Genomic DNA, 13,088 nt, shown 5'->3' with positions numbered 1-13,088 from the left:
TAAATGCTTCTAGTTCTTAGACGTACAGCACAAATGAAAATGGTTTCAGTGACTTACACACTGGACTCGCATTCGGGAGGACGACGGTTCAATCCCGTCTCCGGCCATCCTGATTTAGGTTTTCCGTGATTTCCCTAAATCGTTTCAGGCAAATGCCGGGATGGTTCCTTTGAAAGGGCACGGCCGATTTCCTTCCCAATCCTTCCCTAACCCGAGCTTGCGCTCCGTCTCTAATGACCTCGTTGTCGACGGGACGTTAAACACTAACCACCACCACCACCATCAGTGACTTACTGTTCCGTGCGCTGTGACCGTATTCATGTAGTCCCGCATGGAACAGATTTTCTACGACTACATTGCGTAACTCCCCTGATTAGTAACCTGAACGCAGGCCTCGTGTAGGTCATAAAAGCGCTGCCTTCTTGCAGCAGCAAATACGTCTGCTATTGTCTGCTGCAGTGTTCAGGTCATGTGGTGTTCTTATCACCGGACGTTATATAACAACATGCTCTTGACATACAATTCGCATTATTTCGAGTGTGGGAGTGTAAGTTGGAGGAACTGCTGATAACATACGCCAAGGTAAGGTCTGAGGAACAAGACAATATCATTAACTTTCTTGTTTAAGTCGACATTTCAAATTTATATGTGCTGCTCAAGTTCTTCATTTGCATTAAATAGACTTTTGACTTTGCGTAGGATCCCAGCTAGTTCCTTTAACCAGACATGTTTCTCTCAATTTACAGATTCTTCCATGGGTTTTTATATTCTTTGTACTGAAAAAACAACAAATATGTTCATCACTACCCGGTTTGTTAAAAAAGGTTATCACAAATTTCCAACACAGACAAGTTTTAGTATATAGAATTGCCACCACGTTCTGTGTTTCTTGTGTTTTGAATTGCAGATATTTGCCTTACACAGTTAGTCATCTGCAGTCATGTAATAGATAGTATAGAACAGTTATTTACATCGAAAATTTGTACTGGGAGCGTTACGTTTCAGCCTAAAATTAATTAATTCTACCTGGAGTATTCTGTGTGTGTTTATGTTTAGGTCTGTGTACTCAAACTGTTGTACTTAGGTTTCTGGTTTCCCATTTTCTTCACTGTCATTATATACAAAACGACGAAAACAACAGTTAGTGTTTTCAAAACTACAAACACAAGATTGTGGACAGCTGAAAATTTGAATGTGATCTGGATGGGATTTTTAAATCTTTCCGATGTGTCTCAGACATTGCGTGTGTGTGTGTGTGTGTGTGTATGTGTGTTTGTGTGTGTGTGTGTGTGTGTGTGATTGTGTGAAGAAGACAAAAGTAATTAGCTATCCCAAGTCGCAATAAAAATTAATCTCACCAACCTTTACCATTATACTCCCCTTCCATTACAACAGAATCATACGTAATTTGTATAGAATGTTCGACAGCAGTGGTCTCAAGTGTTACATGCTGAAGTAATGGTATCCTTAACCTGTTTCGTTTTTAATACATATATTTAGTTAGATTGCACAGTATTTTCCCATAAACTATTCAAAGTAGTGTATTGATTCAGTAACCAGCAAAACAACGTTTTTTGTTACGTTAAATCTTGCTGTTCACTCTTGGAGTTCAGTAATATATAATCCCTGGGAAAAACATGCAATATTCGTTACAAATATTTCGTTTTATTGTAAGAATACTTACATAACTTATTCAATTAAAGGAATATCTCTTTTCTAGAATTTGACGCTTCAATATTAAAACCAAGTTAACATAGTTTTCCTTTGTCTGTAGGATGACTTTTCATTTCGAGACGGTGAAGGACGTCAGTTTTTATCACTTAATCGAAAACTGTGACTCTTGTTACGAAAAGGGTTCAGTTCGTGTTTATCCTTCTGGATGCATTCTACAGAAACATTTTAAACAATATGCAATGGAAATAAAAAAATTTAAAGTGTACCCGGATGATATATGGGTAATTTCTTATCCTAAATCAGGTCAGTCGCAAGAATAAGTTTTAAACATTACTTTAGAAGAATTACCATATTTATACCTCCCGAGAATTTATGTTTTTCACTGCACTTGTAAGGTCCACAAATGTTTCAGGAACGACGTGGACACAGGAGATGGTATGGCTCATAGAGAACAATTTGGATTTTGTGACAGCTAGGAGAACCTTGCAGCGCGACCGTTTCCCATTTTTTGAGTAAGTATTCTACGTTCTGAAGTGTGCTGCTGCTGAGCTTTCTGAATGTGAAAAAGTTACAGCTGTGCTTTTCGAAACTCTGGTTATGAAATTCTAAGCTTTACGCAGTTCTTATTGTTGGAACGCCCTTCATTTTGACTGATCATCTGAAAAGGTGGGGGTGTGGATTGTACTTCAGTTTAAAACTTTCATTGTAATTGAAACATGAAGCTACATCCATTTTTTATAAATCACAACATGCTTCTCTGATGACGCTTAATTGAGACACACAGCACCGCACCGGACTGGGAACAAATCGAGTGAGTATCCGAAATGGGAACTGTACGTGCATTGTGCGTTACAACACGCTTTCTCTTGTCATCTCTTATTCTGGTGTGAGGAGGAGAATGATGTACGCTGAGGAAATATATTTCACTTCTCATTTGTTCTGAGAACATGACAGAGCTTTAAATGTAGAAAGATGTAAGTTAATAAAGATGAGTAGCAAAAATAAACCCATGATGTTCGAAAACACTGATAGTAGCGTCCTGCTCGACAAAGTGACTTTGTTTTAAATATCAAGTATATCGCTACAAAGAGATATGAAACGGAACGATCTCATTAACAACTGTGGCAGGGGAGACGAGTGATCGATTCCTGTTTATTGGAAGATTTTTGGGGAAGTGTGGTTGATCTGAGAAGGAGACCGCAGATACGACGTTAGTGTCACCTATTCTTAAGTACTGACTGATTGACTGGGGTTGTCATAAGTTGGTCAAAAGGAAGATGTCGAAGCAATTCAGAGGTTTTCTGTTACATTTGTTACCGGCAGTTTCGAAAAACATTCAAGTATTACGGAGGTGCTTCGGGAACTTAAATGAGAGTCCCTAGACGAAAGGCGACATTCTTTTACGGGTACGCTGTTGACAGAATTTAGAGAATCGGTTTTTGAAGCTGACTGCAACACAGTTCTAAAACAGACGACATGGATTTTGTGCAAGGACCACGAAAATAAGGTACGAGAAATTAGGACTCCTACGGAGGCATGTAGCCATTCGTTTTCCCTCTCAGTATTTGCGAGTGGAACGGGAAAGGAAATGACTAGGAATAGTGCAGGTTTACCTCCACCACACACCATATAGTGGCTCGCAGAATAAGTGCGTGGATGTAGATGTAACTCTTGTTTCTTTTTTTCATTGGTGTTTCTTTGAAATCGTCCAGCCGAAGAATTCCCGAAAACTGAAAGGAAAGCTCTTTCACGACGACCTGTAGTCTAAGCAGTTCTACTGTTACTGTAGTGATATGCTACCGGGGGCGTAAATAATACTGACATGATTAACACGTGCGTTTATACGTATACGCAATAGTAATAAAGCAGTACAGAAGGTAATGAATCACTTGGCTTTTAAATTTCTGAGGAAGGGAAGTGAGCTTACGTATTATGCAGCAAGTTAATTATCTCGACGTGGCTATTCATTCGTTGTGCGTATATTGAGTTGCTGGAGCAATATTTTTGTTAAGCTCTTTAGAGTCTTTCCTGCATTTACCATATGAGGGCAGCGCCATACATAACCTGGACCCCTCGCCACTTCAACAGGCTGGCCCCTCTTCTCGCGCTCTGAGTGCTGAATTAAAAATGGCTCTTGATGAAGTTGTGGAAGTGGTTTACTTTATGAGATGATATTCTACCAACTCAAGACTTTTAATGCACTTGCGGAAACAAAAATAGACTTCACATTACTTTGCCCCTTCACAAGTAGGTCCGCTCTCTGGTTGTAGGCACCTATGGAAGATTAATAGTATTAGCCATCTAAAATTCATCCTAGCATGTTTCTTGCTGTACAGACTACAAACTAGTAAGCGAAGAAAGCTGCCACATCTTTTACACTCTTCGATATTTTTTAAAAAAATAAGTGGAATAACGCGTCTGGGAAGAGATTGTTTAGTGAACATTAAAATCAGAGCGTAAGAACAGTGTGTGTATTCCGAAGCATTGCAGGCAAAAGGTAGTGACTTTTCTTTTGAAAATCGGTTAAGTTTGATATAAACGCATAAATATGAAATAGCTTTTCTATTTGATTAATGTCAACTTTCTGTACCAACCGTTTGGTTGTAATTTCTCGCTTTCGTTGTATAAGGCAACCGGGTTCCACTACGCCACGCAGTCAGCTCCAGATTATATTAGGATAACTTGTGGTTCAGTGAGCTAACCAGTTAACGCAATAACGGCTGTAATGCGTGAACATGAACGCTAAGTGCGGTCGTAACCAGACGGTACAAATAAAGAAAATGTAGCACTGTAGGTATTAATATTAAGAGTTTCCTACGTTACTGAAATCGCGTTCTCCACAAATTTTCCATGATAAGTAATTCGAAATGCCATTCGATGTTTACCGTATTCTTTTACGGAGTTACAGTACTGATAATAGTAAGAATATGCCTAACGTTAACCCCAGTTACAGTACCGATAATAGTAAGAATATGCCTAACGTTGACCCCAGTCACTAGTTCATGGGTTCCGGAAATATAACAAAGTTTTAGAATACAGAGAAAACCGTCTTCCCTTATCACGTAGTCTACAAAAATATTATAGCGATGAAGAACATATAGACTGGCGTTCAGTCATAGTTTAATAGGTAGGTCTTTAGTTATTTAATAACATTATAATTAACAGTGTACACCAGAAAGAGCTAAACAGGACTCAGGACATCTGTATTTGACTTATCTATGACACTTATCACATCGAAATTCCAAAAGCCTTCCAAAATTTCAAGGTCCATATTGTAGGACTTACGATACGTTTACAAGATAGTGAAACAAGAATTAAATCTTGGGTACAACATTTTTGTTCTAATGCTAATGTTTCAAACGCATGCCTATAACGTGTTAACACTCTCATGAAACGAAGGTAACACCTATTTCTCTCGTAAATAAAACGAGTGGCAAACAAGCGAGAGATTAATGTATTTTGTAGATGTTGAAAGTTCTGCACTAAAAATGCAGTACTTCTTTGAACAAATGTGTATGGGAAATAAGAACTAGGTACATTGTAGCGATTAATAACAATTATTTAAACAAAATTAATTTTTAATGTAACACGTGTTTAAATCTGTCTAAAAGGTGTAAAACAATTTCTCCTAGCCCCGTACAGATTCCGACTCCGTTACAGGTAGTTCTGAAAATCTCTGATTGCAAAGCTTTAATACTTATGAAAATACCCATAATATTTATATCGAAAAACGTGGAGTGCATGCAATAGAAAATAATCGGGAAGTGAACTATTCTTGCATCAGCTATGAACTGAATAATCTACATTTATTATGTTGTAGGTCTTACAGGTATTTTCAGTTTTGTTAAAAATTTACTATCACAAATTTTCATAAATATCTCTGTTGGGTTAGGAATATGCATGGTTCTAGGACACTTCATTTAACAAAGTCTAATTTAGAAACGTCTTATATTAATAATTTATTTTTGTTTAAGTGATTATTTTCTGCGTTTTGCATTGTGTGTCTGACAGTTCTCAGTTGATTCTAAACATTATGATGGGATTCGAAGGGAGACATTGGTTAAAATTCAAGTTTATTTAAGTGTCTTTCCACTTGGGCATTTCCGAAATAATGATCCATCAATGAAAATTGAAAAACTTGTTTTGCTCGCATTATGTTTTAGGAAATTTAGAATGGCCTCTCTTGTGTGTGTGTGTGTGTGTGTGTGTGTGTGTGTGTGTGTGTGTTTGTGTGTGTATGTGTGTGTGTGTGTGTGTGTGTGTGTGTGTGTGTGTGTGTGTGTGTGTATGTGCCTTTGTGTATGTGTTTCTGTGTGCGTGTGTGATTTTGGGTAATTATATATATGTGTACATAAACACAAGAATCAGTAACAATCTTCATAATTTGATAGACAGATGTCTGGAACAGAATAATATGATTTTAAAGTCTACAATAACAACTCTCTCAATATCATGGGCGTACATATTACGGGAGACAACTCTCATACTTCTACATGGATACCCCTCATTCATGAAATATGTCATGTATGACGAGCACTTAAGTTTCGGTCAGGACTTGGCCGTATCATTGCATTTATACACACTTACTTACATCTGTAATCGGATGCTCGTAGCAGTTTTAAACTCACTGTTCATTGGCAGTCGCAATGTATTCTGAACTAATTGCCTGTGTAAGAACCATTGCATATATTTAGGCTTCGCACAGATCATTTAGAAACAGAGGGTTTTTGGTACCTGTAGGAAAGTAATATTGAGAATGCACCATATGTCTTTCAACAGATACAATTTAATTGGAGATTCAGGACGGATGTCAGTAAGAAAACTATATTAACTGAAATTCAGTTTTCGATGATCTTTCCAAATGCATTTGGATTGACAGAACTACCATGACATTCGGGAGCATTCTTCAAACATTAGTCTCGTGATAATTGAATGTGACCTCAGCGTCATGTGCATCTGAAATTACTAACTTAAGAAACAATAACAAACATTAGATAGAAAACACCACCTCAGAATTCTGTACCGTGGTTACTTCTTTTGCTACGTAAAATTGGTCACAGAAAGCCATCACATGAAAATGAGAACAAATGAGTACTTGGTGATTAACATTGGAATGGACATTAAGCCGAAATGCGTGTTGAAAAAGGCAGTAAGTAAAAGTAGTGGCTAATGAATTCCATACCATTATGTATTACAAATGAGGATGTATTGTATAAAATATTGAAAAGTTTCAAATTTAATCTAAAAGTCAAAATTCAAATAAGGGCCACGAGAAAGATATTTCTTGATTTCGAGGGATTCGCCCAATGTTTATCACAGGTAAGACGTGAAACTATGTGTGGCGGCTGTGATGTTTGCTCCGTACATGCTCGGTAGAATAAAAATTTTCAGTTGTAGTCATTTCTAGCCATTAGTCCAGAAAGAGGCAACTTGGCGAATTACTCTTCCAAACACTACCGATAGTGTAAACATATTTTAAACGTGTCACTGCGACACTTTTGGTGTGAAATTTGTAACATTTATAAAGAAGCTTTTGGAACACAACTGTTAAGCTTTTTGTGGCTTCCTGTATATGCATGAACGATTTTGCAGGATTTTATTGAATCAAAGCACTGACTGAAACGATTTTCACTATGTTCAACCTAAGACTTTCAGATTATGTTCTCTTTAGGTCCGTCAGTTTCACAAATAGTAGCATAACACTGCAAATAATATGCACTCTCCATACTTCGTTTAAAATGGGCAGCTCAGAACAAATAGAAAAAACATTGATAAAAAAAGAATCTCTGGTTGTGTCATGCTCGTGGGTGTAATGTGAGCTTTCTTTTTCTGCTAGCCCTTTCGATTTTGAGTTCTCTATGTGCCAATAGTAGCTGCTAGCCATGTCCTTCACAGCAACGTACAAGATAAACTTGTTATCAATCTATGTTCGAGTTTAGTTAGACTCAGTAACTAATGAATTAAATCAATGACTTTTTGCGATCTGAGGCCATTTTTTTTCTCTATAGCACAAACTAGGATTTCAAAATTGTTAAAGCTTTGTCTGCAGGTAATGAATTTTAACAGAACTGAACCACCAATGCATATCATTGGCTGAATTACATTCGTTTTTAAAATAAAGTATTTTACTGTATCTCTTTTGTTGCTGCTAAACGAATTTTGCATTGAATGTTTGGTTTAGGATAACTGTCCACTGATACCAACGTTTGTTTCACGGTCATGTGGATTTGAAAACAGGGAATGCCCTTCAAATGCACAGGGTTAAATGCGCCTTGCTGAGGGATCAGAAGACGTTACATCCTCTGCAAATGATCGACTGCCTGAAGCGACCACGGTTCATCAAGAGTCACCTGCCTGTGGATCTGCTGCCTGCTCAGCTGTGGACTGTGAAGCCGAAGGTAGAGCGTTTCTTCACGACGCTGGTCATCTGAAGGCCATATATTGCAGATTGCGAGCTGACATTCCAAATATGTTCGGGCTCACATGCGGTTCCTCTTCGTCGAAATTTCTTGGCTGAAACTCGTCTAAGGGTTGAACCGCACATGTCGCATTACACGCCATAATTAGACACTTGTAACCCTTTGGTTAAATTGTCTGGCTGACTGCAGGTTTGCGAAATACCAAGTTAATGTAACATATAATAACAGTAATAATAACGGGAACTAAATCAACGACTCATAAATGATGTAGGCCACACAGTTGCATTTTGATTAGAATAATGTTTATTCAGAAAGCGAACTAATAGCGAAAGTGGTCGTATTTAGAGTTACTGTTACAGATGAGCACATATCCATTTGACACTGTTCGATCATTCACAATCTAATCTCGAAATACAAGTTATCTACGTGTAAAGTTAGAGTTCACACCAGGCGGGCGCTGCTCACCACTCAGGGACTAAGTCCCGCGATGGAACACGACGTGAAATTTTCTAAGTAGTTTCACTTCCTAGCTACCTAAAGACCGACCGTCTGCTTTCGCATCTCCTTTGGTGTGTCCAGCCGAACTGTCCGATTTCGCGTCTCCTCCAGCACTGTCCCTCTGCCCGTTCCCGGCCGCATTTCCCGCGCGCCGAATATCCTCGCTCAACTGACTAGGGCAGTTCCCTTTCCTGAAGCCGTCCATCTGATTGGGTGCAGCTTATTCTACATCATTTTACATTTTAAAATATTTAAATAATCAAGGCTTGATTAATTTCACGTTCTAAATAAAGTAAAAACAATATGCATTATGTAATAAACGTTAAATTATTTTACATAAAACCAATACAACTTCTTTCTTAGCTTTGAATGCTACGGCCAGTAGCCCTGCACCAATGTGTTTTCTGATAAATAAATAAAGAATGAAAGTAACTATTATCCACTACACTTTACAACATATTCAATTGCCTAATTATTCAATAAGGTGTCATACTGTAATCGTGCAATGGGTTTTATGTGGAGGTAATGATGATCTGATGCTTAACTGAAAATACTGATAATTTAAATTTACCTTTTAGACAAATAAAGTTACAAAGTTGATATTTACAATATTTCTCATGTTAATGATGCGCTTCTATATGAAATGTCGATCGTTAAGATCGAACAAAGCGTTCAGATTGTAGCATTGTCATCTTCGTTACAAAACTTGTTAATTTCACCTTAACAGTAAATTTTAAATTATTATAGATATGGTCAATATTCGAGTTTTATTGGGATCACCATGAAAATTTATGAAGCGTGGTGCATTAAAATTACTGTGGCTTCATCCCCTGGATTACCACATACTTAAATAATTTCCATCAATGTTGCCCCTTATGGTCAATGTTAGGTACGCCATATTTACCACTGCTACGTCTCCTAGGCCACACACGGCTTCTACTGCGTTTCCCTATGATGAAAGTTTTCATCTGTCTTACTCGCACACTACACCGCGTAGGCATCAATAGGCAATAGACACCTGTGAGTTTCCCCATCTCGTGGTGAATCTGCGCCCTTTGTGGACGCTCTCCTGGACGACAGAATTCGTTTCACAGTTACTGTAGGCTGACTTTTTCGGTCATATACTTAAATGAGAGCGAAATGCTCGTTAACTCACAAGCTACACATTGAATTTAGGTACACATGAAAAAATTTTGTTAATAAGAGAACTACAAACTGGTTTTTATGTGATCGCTCTTGTCACAAGCATATTATATGGAGCGGTGAAGCACAGGAAGTACTGCTAACTAATCAACTGTGACTGCAGCACAGGAGCATTTCCAATTGAAATGACACATCGTAGAGAAATAAATAAGTATGATAAACGACTGTTGTATTCGAACCCCGTTTTCATTGAAGGATTACGACTCTCCAGTAGCTATGCACACATTTCAACGATGTTTTATAATGTCACAGTGTAATATTTCTCTAGAATGAGATCTAAAACTAAAAAAAAATGTTTCTCTGACAGCCATTTTATAGCTTATTATATCACTTGCGCAAACACACGGTCTAGTCACATAATGTGACTGCAGACTACATTTGAAGTCAAGGGGCCTTAACCACTAAGAAACAAAATGTCTGTGCAATATGTGGAGGGTCTATAAAGCGAGTCACGGGACATGGAAAAGAATGCAGTCTTTATGGTCAGGTGAAAATAGGGCAATTTATCTGACGTCCAAACCGGCATGATCTTCCTGGACGTTCGGGATAAGTGTGGAAGCATTTCCGAAACGGGTAAGTTTGAAAGCCGCTCACGTGCCGCCTTGGTTAAAGTATATCGTGCACAGCAAAATGTCGCTATCCAAAACTGGCGCCGAGGCAACTGTGGTGAGCCACGGTGAACCACGTGCCTTAGATGACAGGACTGAACGACGGCATTTCAGATATGTACAGGCGAATACACGAGCAACTATTGAGCACCAGACCGCCCATCTGAACCGACGGAATACCAACAGTGTCTCCTCAATGACAGTTCAGCGAACTTCGCTAGTTGTGGCTCTCTGTACAGGCGCCTGGTTCGTGCGCCAATGTTTAACTGCTGTTCATTGGCGCTGCTGGAAGTTACAGACAATAGAGCAACTGGAAGTCTACTGGGTGGCAACACGTGGCCTTTTGAGACGAATCACGTTTCTTGCTTCACCAGGCAGATGGCCATTGGCGTGTACGTTGTCAGACGTATTAAAGCAAACTTCCTGCAACCGGGAGGGAGTGTTATGGTCTGTGGAAATCTATGGGGACCCCATAATTCTGGAAGGCACGATGAATCAACACATCTATCCTTCGGCGCCAGGTCAACTTCTATAAGCATTTTGGTTTTACTTGGAAAGATGGCGCTACCAGGAGGACAATGAAACCGGTCAATGAGTGGTTCTTGGAGCACTGGGATGAGTTTATCGTACTCCATGGCCACGAGATTCCTTCGATTTAAAGACAAACGATAATCTATGGACCATGTCGTTAGGATTGTCAGAGGCATAGACCATCAAACGAGCAACCTAGAGCAGCTGGCTATGCTAACATAGTCGGCAGGCCTTCGCAACCCTGTCTGTACATTTCAGGACCTCACTGACTCTCTTTCTGCACGTCTCACGTTGCAAAAGGTGATCATTCTTTCCACTCACAGGTGGTCACGTTATTGTGACTGGACAGTGTGTATTTTTGTTGTGAGGTGTACCTTAACGGTGTAATCTAACATTTTTCCTCTTTCTTCCAGATAATTTACGTTGTCCGTAATCCAAAGGATGTAGCAATTTCTTACTACTATCATCATAGGCTGATGCACGGCTACAGAGGAAACATCAAAACCTTTGTTGAAATTTTTCTTTCAGGCAATGGTAAGTAATCAACATGTTGCCTAATACTCGTATCAGCTCTATAATGTAGATTTACATGTAATCATTTATTTTACTCATTCGGGCAACAGAGAGTCTTCCGACTCTCTATGCTCTAGTTTATCCTGTAGATCTATAATTTTATCTCGCAACAAATTATAGTAATCTGACTGAACAAAAAATGAGGCTTCTAGGAAACGAGATCGGATGTCAATGTAACTTCGTACATGTAAAGATCATCAGCGGGTATGAGAATGATTAGAGTTGTAATTCTCTCTGACAACTAGAATGGCCACAAGAATTCATTAGCATTCCTCTGTTTGGTATTATTATCAGGCCATTAAAATTGCTACATGAAGAAGAAATGCAGAAGATAAACGGGTATTCATTGGACAAATATATTATACTAGAACTGACATGTTATTATATTTTTACGCAATTTGGGTGCTAAAGATCCTGAGAAATCAGTACCCAGAACAACCACCTCTGGCCGTAATAAAGGCCTTGGTACGCCAGGGTATTGAGACAAAGAGAACTTGGATGGCGTGTACAGGTACAGCTGCCCATGCGGCTTCAACACGATACAACAGTTCATCAAGAGTAGCGACTGGCGTATTGTGACGAGCCAGTTACTCGGCCACCATTGACCAGAGGTTTTCTGTTGGTGAGAGATGTGGAGAATGTGCTGGCCAGGGCAGCAGTAGAACAATTTCTGTATCCAGAAAGTCCCGTACAGGACCTGCAACATGCGGTCGTGCATTATCCTGCTGAAATGTAGGGTTTCGCAGGGATCGAATTAAGGGTAGAACCACGGGTCGTAACACATCTGAAATGTAACGTCCACTGTTCAAAGTGCCGTTAATGCGAACAAGAGGTGACCGAGATGTGTAACGAATGGCACCCCATGTCATCACGCCGGGTGATACGCCAGTATGGCGATGACGAATACACGCTTCCAATGTGCGTTCACCACGATGTCGCCAAACACGGATGCGACCATCATGATGCTGTTAACAGAACCTGGATTCATCCGAAAAAATGACGTTTTGCCATTCGTGCACCCACGTTGGTCGTTGAATACACCATCGCAGGCGCTCCTGTGATGCAGCGTCATGGGTAACCGCAGCCATGATCTCCGTGTTGATAGTCCATGCTGCTGCAAACGTCGTCGAACTGTTGGTGCAGATGGTTGTTGTCTTGGAAACGGCCCCATATGTTGAGTCTGGGGTCGAGACGTGGCTGCACGATGCGTTACAGCCATGCGGATAAGATGCCTGTTATCTCGACTGCTAGTGATACGAGGCCGTTGGGATCCATCACGGCGTTCTGTATTACCCTCCTGAACCCACCGATTCCATATTCTGCTAACAATCATTGGATCTCGACGAACGCGAGCAGCAATGTCGCGATACGATAGACCGCAATCGCGATAGGCTACAATCCGACCTTTATCAAAGTCGGAAACGTGATTGTACGCATTTCTCCTCCTTACACGAGGCATCACGACAACGTTTCACCAGGCAACGCCGATCAACTGCTGTTTGTATATGAGAAATCGGTTGGTAACTTTCCTCATGTCAGCACATTGTAGGTGTCGCCACCGGCGCCAACCTTGTGTGAATGC

General features: G+C 39.7%; 1 protein-coding gene across 1 annotated transcript in view; it reads left to right on the top strand.

Moving 5' to 3' along the window:
- Positions 1 to 541: 541 nt before the first annotated feature.
- LOC126263243 (luciferin sulfotransferase-like) overlaps positions 542 to 13,088 on the top strand; it is a 29,695-nt gene continuing 17,148 nt past the window's right edge. Inside the window, exons 1-5 of the mRNA XM_049960328.1 lie at positions 542 to 582; positions 1,775 to 1,977; positions 2,087 to 2,186; positions 7,934 to 8,072; positions 11,347 to 11,467. Of these exons, the coding sequence (XP_049816285.1) occupies positions 1,776 to 1,977; positions 2,087 to 2,186; positions 7,934 to 8,072; positions 11,347 to 11,467 (562 nt within the window). The 5' untranslated portion in view covers positions 542 to 582; position 1,775. The remainder of the gene's footprint in view (positions 583 to 1,774; positions 1,978 to 2,086; positions 2,187 to 7,933; positions 8,073 to 11,346; positions 11,468 to 13,088) is intronic.

Source organism: Schistocerca nitens, chromosome 6, assembly GCF_023898315.1.
Source record: "Schistocerca nitens isolate TAMUIC-IGC-003100 chromosome 6, iqSchNite1.1, whole genome shotgun sequence".
In the NCBI taxonomy this organism is placed as follows: Eukaryota; Metazoa; Arthropoda; class Insecta; order Orthoptera; family Acrididae; genus Schistocerca; species Schistocerca nitens.
This window is presented reverse-complemented; position numbering and strand designations above follow the sequence as displayed.